At 41.0% G+C, this 18,181-nt stretch overlaps 1 protein-coding gene across 2 annotated transcripts in view; it reads left to right on the top strand.

Annotated features, from left to right (window-relative positions):
- The window catches only part of ADCY5 (adenylate cyclase 5), a 300,445-nt gene that overhangs the window by 203,564 nt on the left and 78,700 nt on the right, over positions 1 to 18,181 (top strand). For both annotated transcript variants that reach the window (XM_065413070.1, XM_065413069.1), the window contains exons 4-5: positions 15,180 to 15,291; positions 15,451 to 15,578. In XM_065413070.1, the coding sequence (XP_065269142.1) occupies positions 15,180 to 15,291; positions 15,451 to 15,578 (240 nt within the window). The remainder of the gene's footprint in view (positions 1 to 15,179; positions 15,292 to 15,450; positions 15,579 to 18,181) is intronic.

Raw genomic sequence — 18,181 nt, 5'->3', positions numbered from 1 at the left:
AGCATCCAAAGGAAGCTGTTTTACTCCCACAGTGGATCCTCCTCTTTATTTCTTCTTCTAAAGTCTTTAAGCCCAATTCTTCTCCCACTGAAATCCACACAAGTCTTATTATTGATGTCATTGGGAGCAGGATGGTCCCTTAACGGGTGAGCTATACCCCTTTCAGTATGGCCTCTTTTTCTTTTAGAGTCATTAATGAAAGAAGCCACCTTAGCTTCCAGCTCTTCTCCCTTAATGCAGCACAAATGTTCCCCAGAAGAGTGGTTCTTAGCAAACATGGTAGGTAGAAGATTCATTTCTTAGACTGATGTTAGCATATTCCACTATAGATGTGAAATGACAGTGCTTTCGCTGCTGCTCTATATCTGTGGTCACTTTTACATTGTGTTGTAGTTTCTGATTTCTTCAGGCTTGAGTTGTGATGATCTATAGGCTTATGGTTAGTCAGCTCCATTTCAGTGCCCAGGCCATTTTGATTTTGTGACTGTAGCCCCATTGCCTACAGTATGGTCCACTGTCAGTTGTGTGAAGCTCAATATGTAGTAGCATGTACAGGGATCATTACAGTCCCTCACAACCTGTGATCAGATCCATGATGGACATATTTCCGCAGCTGACCCCACCCAACCTACCTGAGATTCCTGCCCTCAGGCTGTGGTCAAATGCCTTTTCCACTTTATTTATTACTATTAATTATTTGTATTACCAGTGGTCTGTTTCCTGCTCTAGGAAGCCAAGAAGTGGATCTGAAGTACAACTTTTCAAACCTCAAGGACTGTTAGGGATATCAATCTCTGTTGAGGTTGATCAGCTTGGAAGTTGGATGAGGACACGAATGGCAAATCAGTGAGGACATGATAGCTGGGGGGTGCAGAACTCCTAGAAGATTGTAGCTTATGCAGTCCTGTACGCGGAATAAGTGTAAGGCTGCCTACAGAATTCCTTCTCTTCTGTTTTGACGGTTAGTTTAGTTTAATGCTATGTCTTCAAAAACTGAGGGTATCTGAGTCCAGTGACATCTTCGTTACCTATCCTAGCTAACGTTTCTTACCATCTACACTGCGCTCTTCACTGCAATATCTAAGCATCTAATATTGTTGCTTTATTATTACTACTATCCTAACAGTCTTCTTCCTCAAAATGAGATCATGTAGACAAATAGGCTTCATTTACATTAAAACTCCATGTCTTATCTGAACCCGTTTATCCAAATTGCTATAATGTCCCCAATTGCATTCATATTACCAGTGTTTCTCTGTAATATTTTGTCTGTTTACACTTTATTACAAATTGCTACCATTAATATCACATCTAGAGTCAAATCTCAGTATGTATTCATACCTGTCAATTACTCTGTTGAAGCCTTGATATTTAATCTTGCTGTTTTGGATGCAATAAAATATAATCATTATAATTACCACCTCTTAAATTTTCAAAAGCCCATACCCGTAGAGGTAGAAAATGGATAGTTCTCCTATATGTTCCTTTCTGTTATCAGTCAAGAATCTCAATTCCTGCACTTCACATTGCTTAATTCACTCCCTGACAAATGGGCATCTTTTCCCTAAACAAACCATTAGGTGGAGAGAGAATGTGCAACAGGTTCTGGGCTTACTGGATTCATGTACGCTGAAGATACATTTTAGTGTAGCTTATTCAGAACAATTGCAGAATGGAAGCTCCATCCTTTAATTTATGGGTAGTTCAGCCACCTAGGATTTTTGATCATACTCCAAGATCTGCATCCAAAACACCTTGAGGAGGCTTGGTGGAAATGGAGACTTTGGAGAAAATGGGCAGGTGCAAAAACAAAACTTAAAGTTTTCAGCAACTCAGGGCCACAATTTTACATGATGCTTAACACAAGGTTTCATTGACTTAGGAAAAATTCGAAATATTCACATGGAGTGAATTTCACCCTAGTGCTAAGGGCCAGCACAAAGCCTTTGCTCCACTTAACATCCCCTTAAGGACCTCCTTTCAGAGGGTCTTCCATGGCACGTAAGCCTTGTGTTGGCACAAGGGTGAATTTCGCCTATAATTTATTTGACACAATCATGCATTTTCCCAACATTAGCATGGTGTTTATTTGTCGCCTTTCTCTATGCCCCCTCCTCCAAGATGTATGTGTATGTTCTGAGCAAACCAAGGACAATTCCCTTTATCTTCTTATATGTCCCATACCTACTATATGAGAGTCATAATGTAATCTAAAATTTTATTTCAAGCTCTGTGTGATTTTGGAGCTGTCCTCTTTAATTCTACTGCTCTAAAGCCAAATTGATGATCCAGTGATATTTCAAAAGCTAAACAGGGGCCAGATGGGTCAATACTTGGGTGGGGGGCATTTAAGGGATACCTAGTTGCTGCAATAAGTTATAGTAATAATAATAATTAAAGCACTAAATTGATACCTTCTACCTGATGCCCTAAGGTGCTTTAATAATATTGATGACACTTCATAACACCGAATTGATGTAGTATCTGACTTTTATGGATGGAGAAAATGAGGCATATAAGAGAAAGGGATGGAGAGAGGGCAGAAAGCAGCCACACTTCCCAAAACGTTCTTGAAGATGAGTGGATTGCCTGGGTTTTCATATTCCTGGAGAGCTCTTCAGTTTGTCTTACAGTAATATCACATTCAGAGTGTGACACATTCAGGTTACCTTCTTTAACTGAATGCTGCAAGTAACATGCCGAGTGTTTGCCCCTGAAATCAAAGTCTCCCAGAATGGATGTTCCAGGAAAATCCTCCCAATTTTCACACAGTAGCCTGATTATTATTTCTAAACTGCCCTTATTTTCATGCTTGGTCCTCAGGTAAATTTATAACCACTTTCTCTTTTGAAGGTCTGAAAAAATACATCATCAAATAGATATTTAAGACCCCCTATTTTTCTATTTATGTGAAGCAAAGTGGTTTCCGCTCTCCCATTTATTACATTCATGTTAAACCAAATTGGAGTTTGTGAAAACACAGTTGGGTGGATTTTATAAGTATTTGAGACCAACTCCCACAGTGTTTTGCTATTCACAATAGAGGAGCTAGACACTTCTACTTCTCAGCGTTGCGGCTGCAATGCATATCTAAGCTATCTGATCTTCTTTAACTGGAAATCTGGTGGAAAAACAGCCTTATTTGTGAGATTTGATTCTTCTTCTTTCTGGTTGAGCTGGAAATGCCATGAGAACACGTTTCTTTCCATATTTCAGCACTTTCCTTTCTAGTCCATATTGGAATGCACAAATAAATATAAAAGTGTACAACAAAGAAAGTTAACTAAACTTTCTAAAAAGTCTTTAAAACTAAAAATCTGGGATCAAGTTTTCGGCAAAGAATCGAATGGGGAAGTTGTTTTATCTTAACTGATTCACTCATCTCCAGTACTGAACCCTCTGTTAGGTTGAAATCGATTGTGTTGCTTAGTTTTAGTGCCTCAAATATGAGCATTCACAGTATAAATCCCTGTTCCTGCTACTGCTCTGTTTATACAGTGGGCTTGATTCAATAGCCATGGAAAGGGTGGTGTAATTATTTAGAGGCAGGAATAATAGTCACTTGGGTAGTGTATGTGAAGTACATACAGTGGTGATGTAAACCTGGAATAACTGGAATGGTGATGGAACTACACCAAATTAACATCAGTAGAATTTGATAGCAGACAGTAGATAAATCAGCAAATATTTTCAGGGTGTAAATAGCGAGGAGAGGGAAAAAGTTAAAACTATGGTAAAAGGGAATGCATATCAATAAAATCTTCATGACCATGAGATCTGTTAGGCTGTGGAATAGTCTCTTGAGGCCAACGGTGGAAACCCCAATCCTTGTGACATTTACAGCTAGAATGGACAAAACACTGACAAATATTTTGTAGGGAACAAGGTGACCTAATAGGTCTTTCCCATCCCTAGATTTAATGGACTAGATTGTTAAAACCTGCCTTAAAAGGTGAAATTTTACATCTGCAATTAGCAAATACCTCAAACTTGCTTGTGGTCCCTTCTAACCCTATGGTTCTATGATTCGATGATTAAATTCCATAGGCCCTTTATGTGTCCCATCTTTGTGCAACTCAATCTATAGTTGGTTGCTTTCCTCTTCTAATTAGAATGTCTTTTCCCTGCTAATTCAATCCTCCCAGCAAATAATTGATGTTTTACCTCATATTTCTTCTTTGTGTCATCAATTTAATATGTTCCCTAAACTGGACTGAAAATTACCCTTGTGAAACTTCACTTGTCCCTCTGATCCATACTTTCAATTCTCTGTGAGGTTCTCTTCATGTCTTGGCACAAGCTCGTCCACTTTACAGCGCTAGTCACCTTCCCTACAGTCACCTGTTTTATCCAAGGAATTATTGCTGTATAACACTGTAACGTAATGATATAGGCAACCCAATGCGTTCCATAGTGAGCAGGGACATAATCCCTGGTCCAAACAGTTTGCAAATGAATTAATTTCCAAGAAAACTGTAGAAGATGAAAGGGGAGTGGAGAAGAGGGAGCAAGGAAGCAATACCCCAAATAAGGTTGTTAGGTTGAAAGTGATCATTCTGCACATATTGCTGCTCTAGGATAGGGAATGGAAAAGCAGCCTTGCTTGGCTAAATATCCTTGATGCTAGGATAAACTTGCCAAATGCGATTCAAACAGCAAATGTCGAGAGCTTATGGATTTAAAGCTGTGCTAGACAAAGCTCTGAAAAATATACTGTAAGGAGCCTCCTGCACTGGACTAGATGAGACTGAATGGGTCTCTTCCTCTCTAACTTCTGACACCATTGATTCAAGGTGCAAACATGAACAGTTTGCTTTCTGTACACTAGTCAGCTGAAGTTTATTCCTCCTTCGCTGCCTGCTCTGTGATTCTTGCTTAACAGTCGCAGTGAATACGGAGTGTGTCTGAAAGGTAAATATTCCATATTATGTTAAAAGTAGGGCTGTTGATTAATCGTGGTTAACTCATGCGATTAACTCAGAAAAATTTATCATGATTAATCGCACTGTTAAATAATAGAATACCAATTGAAATGTATTAAATATTTTTCGATGTTTTTCTACATTTTCAAATATATTGATTTCTATTACAACACAGAATACAAAGTGTACAGTGTTCATGTTATATTATTATTTTATTACAAATATTTGCACTTTAAGAATGATAAAATAAATAGTATTTTTCAGTTCACCTCATACAGGTACTGTGGTGCAATCTCTTTATCATGAAAGTGTAACTTACAAATGTAGATTTTTTTGTTACATAACTGCACTCAAAAACAAAACAATGTAAAACTTTAGAGCCTACAAGTCCACTCAGTCCTACTTCTTGTTCAGCCAATCGCTAAGACAAACAAGTTTGTTTACATTTACAGGAGATAATGCTGCCTGCTTCTTATTTACATTGTCACTTGAAAATGAGAACAGGCGTTCATGTGGCACCTTTGTAGCCATGGCACTTTTGTAGCCGGCATTGTAAGGTATTTACGTGCCCTATATGCTTAACATTCGTATCCCTCTTCATGCTTTGGCCACCATTCCAGAGGACATGCTTCCATGCTGATGATGCTTGTTAAAAAATAATGTGTTAGTTACATTTGTGACTGAACTCCTTGGGGGAGAATTGTATGTCTCCTGTTCTGTTTTACCCGCATTCTGCCATATATTTCATGTTATAGCAGTCTCAGATGATGACCCGGTTTAAGAACACTATCACAGCAGATTTGACAAAACGCAAAGAAAGTACCAATGTGAGATTTCTAAAAATAGCTACAGCATTCGACCTAAGGTTTAAGAATCTGAAGTGCCATTCAAAATCTGAGAAGGACGAGGTGTGGCGCATGCTTTTAGAAGTCTTAAAAGAGCAACACTCCGATGCGGAAACTACAGAACCTGAACCACCAAAAAAGAAAATCAACCTTCTGCTGGTGGCATCTGACTCAGATGATGAAAATGAACATGGGTCGGTCCGCTCTGCTTTGGATAGTTATTGAGCGTCATCAGCGTGGACGCATGTCCTCTGGTATGGTGGTTGAAGCATGAAGGGACATACAAATCTTTAGCGGATCTGGCATGTAATATCTTGCGATGCTGGCTATAACAGTGCCATGCAAACACCCTGTTCTCAGTTTTAGGTGACATTGTAAACAAAAAGCGGGCAGCATTATCTCCTGCAAATTGTAACCAAACTTGTTTGTCTGAGCGATTGGCTGAAGTAGGACTGAGTGGACTTGTAGATTTTACATTGTTTTATTTTTGAATGCAGTTATTTTTTGTACATAATTCTACATTTGTAAGTTCAACATTCATGATGAAGAGATTGCATGACAGTACTTGTATTAGGTAAATTGAAAAAATATTATTTCTTTTGTTTTTACAGTGCAAATATTTGTAATAAAAAATAAATATAAAGTGAGCACTGTACACTTTGTATTCTATGTTGTAATTGAAATCAATACATTTGAAAAAGTAGAAAACATCCAAAAATATTTAAATAAATGGTATTCTATTATTGTTTAAGAGCGCAATTAATCACTATTATTTTTTTTAATCACTTGACAGCCTTAGTTTAAAGCTTTGGTTAATTTCCCCTTTACATCCTCATGGCTCTTATTGCTTTCCTCAATTCCCCACAAGGATCCCTCTTGTAGTAGCACTAGAGTCAAGAAGCCATTCTGATAGTGAGTCATCTTATTCTTTTCCCTACTGGCTTCTGGTACCACTAACATTTTTAGATGACAAGAGAATCCCTCTGTCTCTCTCTCGACCCCAAAAACATATTCACTCTTTAGAACCCCAGAATTACAGAAAACATATTTAAAGTGAGAGACACTAAAGAAACATGGCTACAACAATACTGCATACAACAATGAAAGTTTCAATGTAAAGTATCGAGCTTCCCCTGACTTGAAGGCTGAATTTGGATCAGTTGTTTTCCTCTTACTTCCCAGAGACATCTTACTGATGTTAAAATCAGATCAGCAGCTGCAGATCCGGTAGATGGTACTTTCCCTTTGAAATCTGTAGAGAACCAGCACCCCCATGTTTTGGCAGACATACTCTGCTGATGGTGACCTATTTTGAATGAGATAAATCTCAGGATCTGCCCATTTGTGGGCCTTATGGATCCCATGACATGTATTGCAGGAGCAGGGATTTAATGCTGGGTCATATTCCAATCTGGGTAATTAAACTCTGCCTTCCTAAATTCCCTTTCAGTATGAATAGAGACAACATCCTTCACTTTCTGTCCTGTACAGTTGTGAATGTTTCCATCTTCCCAGCAGTCCTGAAGAACAGATCCCCTATTAGACACGCGACACGGTTCAAAATCCTCTGAAACCTCATTTAGAAACGGTTATTGGGATTTATATTTATGATCAGCAGGCAGAGACATCTGATTTGGTTTGTGGTGATGGATTAATAAAGTGGTACTTACATTGTACATAAATCACTGAATTTCCTTTGCATGTCACAAAGACAGATATAACAAACTCCTTTTGTGGTCTGGCTTATAGCCACTGCATATCTCATTTTATTTGTTTTGCCTTCCTAAAATAGCCTTCCTTCCAGAGAGGTTATTTATTATCACCTGTTTCCAGTGAAGAATCAATTTAGTTAAATCCGGCATGCTACTGGAGAACTCACCAGTGCCAAGTGGAGCAATTACTTCCTATATCTTACTTACGACACTCCTGTTAATACATCACAGAATTATATTTGTCTTTTTCATTACTGCATCACACAGTTGGATCATGTTCAATTTGTGATCCACTATAACTCCCAGATCCTTTGCTGCAGTACTACTGTCTAGCCAGTTATTCCCCATTTTGTAGATGTGCATTTGATTTTTCCTTCTTCAGTGTAATACTTTGTACTTGTCTGTATTGAATTTCATCTTGTTGATTTCAAACGGATTCTCTCGTTTGTCACGGTCATTTTGATTACTGTCCTCTAAAGTGCTTGCAACCCCTCCCAGCCTGGTATCATCCGCAGATTTTATAAGCATACTCTCTACTCCATTATTCAAGTCATTAATGAAAATGTTGACTAGTATCAGTCCTACCGGACCTAAGATAGACCCCTGTAAGACCCCACTAGATATGGCCTCCCAGTTTGACAGCAGACCATAGATAACGACTCTTTAAGTACAGTCTTTCAACCGGTTATGCACTCACCTTATAGTAATTTCATCTAGACCACATTTCCCTAGTTTCTTCGTGCACTAGTTTTCACATGCACCCTTTCATGTGCATGCTCATCCTCCAAATGGCTGAAGGGGAGAAAGACTAAACAACAAAAATGATTAGTGGTATGGAACAGCTTCCATATGAGGAGAGATTAATAAGACTGGGACTTTTCAGCTTGAAAAGAGACAACTAAGAGGGGATATGATAAAGGTCTATAAAATCATGACTGGTATGGAGAAAGTAAATAAGGAAGTGTTATTTACTCCTTCTCATAACACAAGAACTAGGGGTCACCAAATGAAAGTAATAGGCAGCAGGTTTAAAACAAACAAAAGGAAATATTTCTTCCCACAATGCACAGTCAACCTATGGAACCCTTTGCCAGAGGATGTTGTGAAGGCCAAGACTATAACAGGGTTCAAAAAAGAACTAGGTAAGTTAATGGAAGATAGGTCCATCAATGGCTATTAGCCAGGATGGGCAGGGATGCTAACCCATTCTGTGAAGTGTCCCTAGCCTCTGTTTGCCAGAAGCTGGGAATGGGCAACAGGGGATGGATCACTTGACGATTACCTGTTCTGTTCATTCCCTTTGAAGCACCTGGCATTGGCCACTGTTGGAAGACAGGATACTGGGCTAGATGAACCATTGGTCTGACCCAGGATGGCCATTCTTATGTTCTTATGATCCTAGAATAGATAGCACAATCATTACATGTAATGTAGTTGCCCTGAAATATGTATCTCAAATTGTAGCAGTGCCAGTTAATGTGTGAGAGTAGTTGATGGAGCCAAATTTAAAAGGCTAGTTGATTTCCAGTAGTAAAAGTAACTAATGCAAAATGATCTAACCAGTTAAAAAAGATACGCTGACTTTAATAAATAATAAACAAACAGCACACTGGCAGTGTCATAAAACTAACAGCAATGCTCCGAGTGACTATCCTTACCAATTAGCCTAGTAAAAACATTGATGTTTGTAGCAAAAACAATATGTTTGTAGCAAACATATTGTTTGCTACAAACTATTACTTACTTTCACTTATTGTACCTTTAACCGTTTGCCCAAATTAATTAAATTATAGTTTATTGTAAACTATGATAATTTTATTATGACAAATTAGCTTTCCCCTTTCTCATTACTTAATCATTTCTTACAATCAAATACCATGGCTTTAATTTTCATGCAGTTGGATGTGCTTTACTGTGTTTTATAACTCATTAAATCTCAATGTGTCTAGGGTTTTGTTGAGTTTGCCGTTCAGTGCACGTTGATGCTCAGTTTCCAGTAACACATGCTGTTTATATTCATGGCTCGTGTTGCCATTGTGATGGTGATAGGGTTTGTGTTTCTTCCCTTGCAAGATCTGTGTTGTGGCTGGGATGCAAATGTTTTGAAATAGAACATGATCATTTTTCTTGACGTTAGTAATACTGGTGATTTGCTTTAGCATTTCAAATATTCTTGCATTTAAAAAGAAGCGTGGCCACATTAAACCCATCCTCTGATAACTCCGCTGGCTTCTAAGTCGTATACGGCTCCAATTTAAAAAATTGTGGTGGGAGGGCAGGTGGGTGATTGTTTGGATTTTTTTTTAAACTTGCATAGAGTTGCTCCAGCCTCCCTCATTGACCTCTCTTCTTTCTATTCCTCTCTTCATTGCTTTGGTTTCCAGCTGGATTCTCTGCCTCATGTCTCAGGCTCTTGATCCAAGAGCCTTCTCCTGTATGATGCCTGCCATCTGGAAGAGCCCTCCTATGTCTTCTGACTCATTGACTCTCTCTTTGTGTTGAAATCTGAGCTCAAAATGTGTCTTCTCTCTTGCCTGTGTCTCTTAATCAGTCTCTCTCTATGTTTAGTTGTACTCCTGCTGTTGCTCTGTGATTTAACCCTGGAAAGCATCTGAGGATGGTGTCAGTATATAAGATATAAATTACCAGCCAGATCTTGCAGCCCATGACATTACTGGGAGTTTTGTCAAGCATTTTAATGGGAGTAGGAGTTGAAGTTGTATTGTGTTGTGTTATAGGATAAAGGAAAATATACTCTGGAAAAAAGACAATGAATTTTAAGTAATAAAACACTGGGTAGTGCACCTTGTGGATCATCGAGTTAAGACCAAGTTGAGACCAAAGGGCTTCAGCCATATAAAAAAATTAACTTCTCTTCTCCCCTGTATTCCCCCAGAAATAAGCAATTTACCATCTCTTATAGTTACATAAAAATAAGGGGGAAAGTCAAGCTCTGGTCAATGTAGACCCCACTATGAGTTTAGCATGAGGTCAGTGATGATGCAGAAACTACCTCCAGAACATTAAAGCCATTTCTGCATTTTAATTACCTGTTTAGATTATATTTTTTGCACAGCAATTGCCTTCCAGATGTGCTAACAGTCTCCGCTCCCAGTGAAGTCAGCAGGACCTGTGGCAGCTGATCATCTATGAAATTCAGGCCATAAATTAATTGTAGTCAATTACTACCATTCCCCTCCACTCAGCCTTCACTAATGGCATCAGTGGCATTTTTAAACCAGTAAGCTCTTCATCCCCTTGAGATTTATAGCTAAAACCCTCATTTTGTTTAGCCTTTATCGTCAACATCTCTATTCGTCCCAAAATTTCAATGCTGGTTGACCCTTCGTCTGTGAAGGGGCACGACTGCAGTGTCTTGCACTCATTGATGTGTAAGCATAGTCCACTTTCACCTGTAGGAAAATGCCTCATCTGATGAATCCTGCAAAATAATTGGCTTGACTTTTGCTTTCCAATAGACAGGGCCGGCTCCAGGGTTTTGGCCGCCCCAAGCAGCCAAAAAAAAAAAAAAAAAAAAAAGCCGTGATCGCGATCTGCGGCGGCAATTCGGCGGGAGGTCCTTCGCTCCGAGCCGGAGTGAGGGACCGTCCGCCGAATTGCCGACGAATAGCTGGACGTGCCGCCCCTCTCCAGAGTGGCCGCCCCAAGCACCTGCTTGACAAGCTGGTGCCTGGAGCCGGCCCTGCCAATAGAGATGCTAGCTGCCATCCTCCTTGAACAAAACACCTTTATTTTCTAAGGGCAGCCTGAAATAAAACGACACTAAATAAATGGCGCCAGACAAAGAAAGGGTCGGAAGTGGCCGAGTGGGGTGGAATTAAGGCACGAAGGCTCCTTTTTTCCCTCAGAATAACTTGGCATAATTACAGTAATTCCTCTTTCAATTCTATGTCCCACAAATCTGATCAGCCATTTGGGGGGAATTTCTGGTAGATTTCGTTCTAAAGAGAAGCTCTGACTCTGCCTGTGGGGTGATATTGTGTGGCCTGTGTTGTGTGGGAGGGGGAGGGCAGGCTAGATAATGATAATAGCCCTAAATTGTGGCCTATAAGTCTGTTCCACCCCAAAAAACGGTTCAAAGAATGTTGCAGTTTCAAAGTCAAGCACACAAAACTTTAATGCCAGAACGAAGGCTGCCCATTCAGCTTCAATTCATCCCCCTTGTGTGTTTGCATTGTCATGCAGCCTTTACCTATGTGATCACTTGCTATTTTTTCACAGGACCCTGTTTCATTCAGTACACTGGTGGAGCTCTGGGGATGAATCAGGGGTCTAGAGCAGTGATCCCCAAATTTTGGGGCATGCTCCCCTTCGGGGACGCAGAGGAATGTTATGGGGGGCATGCGGCGGGGCTGGGGCCAGCCCCCATGGTGGGGGGGTGGGAGTGCTGCGCTTCCAGCCCGGCTCCCAGACCAACTCCGCCCCCAGCTTTGCTCCTCCCCCAACCCTGTTCAGCCCCAAGTCCTGCTCCGCCTCCAGGCCCAGCTCTGCCGTCACTCCCTGTCTGCCCCCAGACCAGCTCCATCCCCAGCAGTACCTCCGTTCCGCTCCCAGACGGGCTCTGCCCTCATTCCCTCTCCACCTCCAAACTAGCTCCGCTCTGAGCTGGAGCTACTCCCCCATCCCTATTTCCACCCCCAGCTCTGCCTTCAGCCCAAGCTCCACTGCTGAGGAAGCCTTGGCTGTGCAGTAATGGAGGGGGAAGGTGCAGACAGATCCCATTACTGGTAACAGGGGGCACAACTGAAAAAGTGTGAGCACCACTGGTTTAGAATGAAGGAGGTTGTTGGCTGTAGAAACCTGCTTCATTTGTTGCAGAAGTTGGAAGGTGTCCAGTGCTTGACTTTACCAACCAGAACATGCAGAAGAAAAATGCTGCTTTTAACCATCTTAATTTAAATGAAACAAGAACAAAAACAGTTTCTTTACCTTGTCAATTTTTTAAACTTTCCCTTTTCTTAGTAGTTTAAATTTAACACAGAACTGTAGTGGGGTCTCTGCTGCTGTCTGATTGCCTACTTCTGGTTCCAGATGAGGTGTGTGGTTGACCGGTCACTTCATAACTCTGGTGTTTGTATCTGTGAGTTTCTAGTGTTACACTGTGCAACAGCTGTCCAAAGTTCAGCCAGAGGGCCAGATGTGGAATCCTAAAATAGGGCCCATAGCTGCTCTTTCCCTGTAACTTCAGGATGAGGATAAAGCTGACAGAAAGGCATCTTTAATTCATCAGCGTTCAACCCAAAAGCAATTTTTGCTCATCTAGCAAAGGTTACAAGTTAAGGCAATGTTGAGGCTGTTGGCATTTAGCTTCAATTGGAAAAGACATAAATTTGTGTGCAAATCAGCTATGAAGCCCTCTGAAAATTACTCCATTTTACCAATAAAAGATTACCAGGAGTAGCTTTTGTGGAGTGTCCATTACCTACCTGACATGATGGCGAGGGGGACCATTAGTTATTATCCTGTGCATATTAGCATTAGCACTGACCCTTATTTCAGAATCATTAGAGTAATCTCTGTGTGTGAGAGACAGCCACTATACTGCCCAAGCGGTGACGCGATGTGAGGCATTATGCATAGTGTCTCCAGAAATACCTAGAAGAGAACAATGAGCAGTACTACTAGCTGTGCTTTAGGTGTAATGTCGTTTATGTAATATGCACAGGCCCACACAATGGGATCTGAGCAAGATGAAGGACTTCATTGTTTGCCCCATAGTGAAATTTTACCAGTTTTCCTCCCATCCCAGTCAAGGGAAACCACATATTATATTGAATCCAGGGCCGTTTAAATGCTTTTCTGTCTTGTACTGGTGCCTAACAGAGTATTCCTGTCTTGAAAAGTAAGTAACAGTATGAAAGTAGTTTTCATGTAGATCTTGAGCCCACAAAAAGATTAGGCTTTTTGCCAGCATAAGAATCAGACATTTTCCAATTTTTATAATGAGCCAGTTCTAATAATAATTGCTCATGGTCCAAAAATACAACACAAGATTAAAATGTACAAGGTCTTCAAGGGAGAGCCATGGTTGCTTAGGAAGCTATACATGCATCTCAATAGATTTTTGGTTTATTTTAATTGTATTCCTTTGTTTTAACTTGTTTGCAAATGATATGAAAGCTTGATTTATTATATGTTTCCATTAGTATTTTTTTTTAAATCCCAAACCACATTTTGGTTCAGGCATGCTTGGCACCCTGTTTTCTCTCTTCCCTATCGTGTTTGAGCGTCAACATCTGCCCGACCAAAATTATTTCATGCAGTATGGTCAGATATTAGAGTTGAAATATGGAAGGGAAGTGAGAAAACAGGGTGAAAATGTGCCTGAATCAAAATGTGCTTCAGCATTTTCAAAATACTCATGAAATTTTTTTTGCTACTTTTGCACTACTTCATGTCCTGGGATGTTATGGGAAGATGTCCCTGAAAATGTGCCCGCTGCAGTTTGCCTAGAGCAGCAGCTCTTGGGGAGTAACAAATCAGAGATCTCCTGTAGCAAATAATGAGCTGGGTGTAATGTGGCATCTCACTCTGCTTTGTGAGGCACCTCAATGGCCTAAACAGCATGTCTAATATTTAGACCCAACTGCATCAAATCCTGGAGGGATAACTCATCTTTTTTCCAAGGTAGAATAATTTAGTTTCATGTCTGTTTGTGTGATGCAGTTTAGGGGTCTTTCGGATGAAATCTTAACAGTCTTAGTCTTATTTGCTCTATATGGATGTTAAAGATCCTGACACACTTCTTGTAACAGAAGTGGTTTGCCCCAGTGTGTTTGGCAAGAATGTCTTCCCCTCCCTTCTTGTTTTGCGGCAGCGCTCTACGCTGCCAGGTTGCTTCCCTACATCCTCCGTGGTGACAGCGTATCGGGGTACTGTATGTGAATAGTTGTGGATAGTGCTTTGGGGACCATTCAGAATGGAAGATGTTGTGTAAAAGTGAAATATTATTTATATAAGTTTTTCAGAAATTAGACCAAAAAACTAGAGGTGAGAAAAGGAAGCTAATAAGGCTGGGCTATAAGAAAACTGCAGACTTCCCTCGCTGGTTCATAAAGAACAGAGAAGCGTTCCATGGCTCTGAAGCCGGGTGTTCTAGTGGGTTAGAACAGGGAATCAGGACTCTCGGGTCCTGCTCTTCACTGTGCAACTTTAAGCATTTTACTCAACCTTGTTGTGCCTTGCTTTACCTGTCTATACAATTAGTATAACTCCTGCCTCACAGGGAGTGTTGTGGAACTTAGCATCTATTAAGCACTTTAAGGTCCCTTTAAGGCTACAATGTATGAGCAGAGTACTGTTATTATTATTGCAGTAGTAATGGATCAGGGGTGTAGGCAAGAAAACCAGACCATTATAGCTGTGTGAGAGGTGGGACAAGGAAATTAGATTTGCACATTACAGGAAAAACCTCAATTTCTTTTGGGGGGCAGGAAAGTAGACAAATGAGTGTGGCTTTTCTGAGTGGAGCCTTCAGAAATGGGACAAGGAGGGAAATTGCCAAGAGTGTGCTCTGTTGGGGAAAAGGGTTGATATCAGCCATGAATTAAGCCACTTGAATGACTCCCAGCCTGTGTGTTCTTCTTGGGACATTAACTAGCAGATTAGAACTTAGGCAACGAGGCAATAATTTAATGGCACTTGTGTCTGTATCTTTCTTCTTTATTTTTTTTCCATAGCATCCTCTTTGCAGACATAGAGGGGTTCACCAGCCTGGCCTCCCAGTGTACAGCTCAGGAGCTGGTCATGACGCTGAATGAGCTCTTTGCCAGATTTGATAAGCTTGCAGCTGTAAGTTTTCTATTATAATTCTGATTTTGGTTCCTGTTACACGATTGACATACTGCACCGGTTCACTAGATTTCTAACATTCACTGCCCTAGAAGGCAAGTTATTGCAAGCATGAAATGAAGTTTCATACTTCTCCCTCTCTTTCTTTTTTCTTTGTAGGAAAATCACTGTTTACGTATAAAAATCTTGGGCGATTGCTACTACTGCGTGTCTGGATTACCAGAAGCAAGAGCTGACCATGCACACTGCTGTGTTGAAATGGGAATGGACATGATAGAGGCTATCTCGTAAGTACCGATTCCCCAGGGAGAGAAATGTATTTCATCTCTTAATGCATGAGGTAGCTAGCTCATTGAGCTAAAGGCCAGCAGAGAGCGGGTACATTTGGGACCAGCACAGGCACACAAATGGACCTGACAGTAGAAAGATGGAAGCCTGATTCCACTAGAACCAGATGGGGCATCTAAAATATTCCCCCTCCTCCCTACGGGGATAGGGTCATCCTAGGCATGGAAGGTGTCAGTCCCAAACAAGAATTTTTCAGCAAGGTAGAGGCATGTGAAAAGAGGGTTTCTAATGGAAATCTGTCTGTAACCTTTGTAGACCCCTGGTCATTCTGCAGTAGCTTGCCCCTTTGCTTCTTAAAGGGAAAAATGCTGCCTACTAACCTGATTTGGAAAAGGCCCAATAGGCTGCAGATGTAATGTGTAGGGGGAGGAAAGGCTAAGACAGGATGTTGATGAAGCTACATGAGGACAATATGATATAGGCCTGTGCACCAAAAGGGCTCCAACTGCACCAACTTAGAGGGCGGTTAGGATCAGGGGACTGAAGGATGCTGCTGGTGCCACAATCATGGACGCCACTGCAACCCTGAGGGTCCGTAGCAGCTGCAGAGAGTGTGCTTGGGATGGGGAAAGAGGATCGTATCCTCCTCACAACTGCCACAGATCACCCCTTCATCCACCCTGTGCCAAGTCATCTTCCTGAAGATGGGCACAAGTCCAGAGGATTTGTTTATTGGTGGGTGGACAGCTTCTTTCAGACTAATTACTTGGCCGCAAACAGTTGGGCTTGGCTGTTTATTCACAGATAAGCAGCCTGGTGCTTCATTGCCTTGTCCCTTTTCAGTCGTTTACACTGCACTGAGCGAGTGTATAAATCCAACGGGTTACAACAGTAGCGTTCAACACCTGCTTTGCCGTCCCTGTGCACAGGCAAAAGTAACTCCACATGGGGCAAAGCCCAGCAATGATAAAGTCTGTTTTACAATGTTCAAGAGATCTTTGTAACTGTTAATAAATCTGAAACATTTTCTCTGTGTTCCTAAGGGTAGGTGGAGGTTGGGGGAGGAAGGGGGAGTGAGAACAGAAAATCACTTATTCCAGTGATTGTTAAATGCCTTTCATCCCATACAAAGTGGGAGGCAAGCTTTAAAGATAGAGGAGGAGTTATTTGTAAACCCTAGGGTACTAGCAGCCCAATGCATTTTTTTCAAGGCAAGGTGGGTTGCAGTTCAATAAAGAAGCCTAGACTCTTCCGGCTTCATAAGGTATGTCTACCCTGCAATTAAACACCTGCAGCTGGCCCGTGTCAGCTGACTCAGGCTCGTGGGGCTCAGACAGGGTTATAAAATTTCGCTGTGGACACCCACCACCGGGTCCCAGAATCCAGGCTCCATCCCCAGCCATCTACACTGCAGTTTTGTAGCCCCACATCCCAGCTGACGTGGGCCAGCTGCGGGTGTTTAACTGCAGAGGAGACATACCCTAAGTGTTACTCAGTTGAGCGGGGAGGGTGGTTTACAAAGCAATCTGTCAAGGGCTATAGATTCTTTCAAGCCACCCACGGTAGAAAGCGAGACCTTTGCTGTTAAATGTAATAGACCGAGTGTTTTCTTGGTAGTACAAGTTGTTGGAAATGATTCCTTTTAGCATTTAATAAGATGCTGCCTAACCTGCCATTTCTTTGTACTCCACATCAATTCCATGGGATTCTTTACTACAGCCATTGAAGCAGGTTATTTGACAACTCCTTTTATACAGATCTCACAGGTGAAAAGTGCAAGGAAGCAGCATGTAAAAATAAGTGAAAGTACAGATATAATAGTCCAGGTGTGCATTGTGTATGAGACGAGGAATAGTTGTTGCATACCAGTCTCAGAAAGAGATCTCTTAGGTGGGAACGCTGCTTTTCAAACCACATACTTGTGATCTAAAAAACGAGACAAAGGTGTGGGTGTTTGTTTATGTCCTTGAAAAAATCCCAATAATAAGGATGTACTGTACCCAGCACAATAAATACGTACCTTGAGACTTGATCAAGATAAAGTGGAAATTCAATCCAATTTACTGAACTGAAGGAGATGAGAACTGCAGAGCCTTTACATTTCTGTTTTAGATCCTTTAATGCTAGAGGAGCTGATCCTGAAAAGGACTGAACACATGTTGGCTCCCAATGAAATCATTGGGATTTGTGAACACTTACCATATCACAGAATTGGACCTATATTGAGGAGTTCCAGCTCTGAGCAGATCAATTAACATAGGCATAATTGGTTACAAATAAGTGTTCTCAAAGCTAGACAGTGCAGTGCACAGAGGACATGTAAGTACCGGGATGAGTAAGTGGAAAGATAGGCTTCTATTTATGTATATATCGTTAAGAAAACCAGAGGAAAAAATAAACAGCCTGTGTTATCAGTTCATTTGGGAGCTATGAGACAAGGTTCAATGATAACACCCCGGTAAGTCAAAGTGTCAGGCGTTTGCCATTAGAAACATGTCAAGTGTTAGATTGTGAGGTCTTTGGGAGAGAGACCATATCTACCTCTGTGTTTGTATGACACTTAGAACAATGAGGTCTCAATCCTGATCAGGCTTTGGAGTTG

Source organism: Emys orbicularis, chromosome 11 (genome assembly GCF_028017835.1).
Source record: "Emys orbicularis isolate rEmyOrb1 chromosome 11, rEmyOrb1.hap1, whole genome shotgun sequence".
Taxonomy (NCBI): Eukaryota; Metazoa; Chordata; order Testudines; family Emydidae; genus Emys; species Emys orbicularis.
This window is presented reverse-complemented; position numbering and strand designations above follow the sequence as displayed.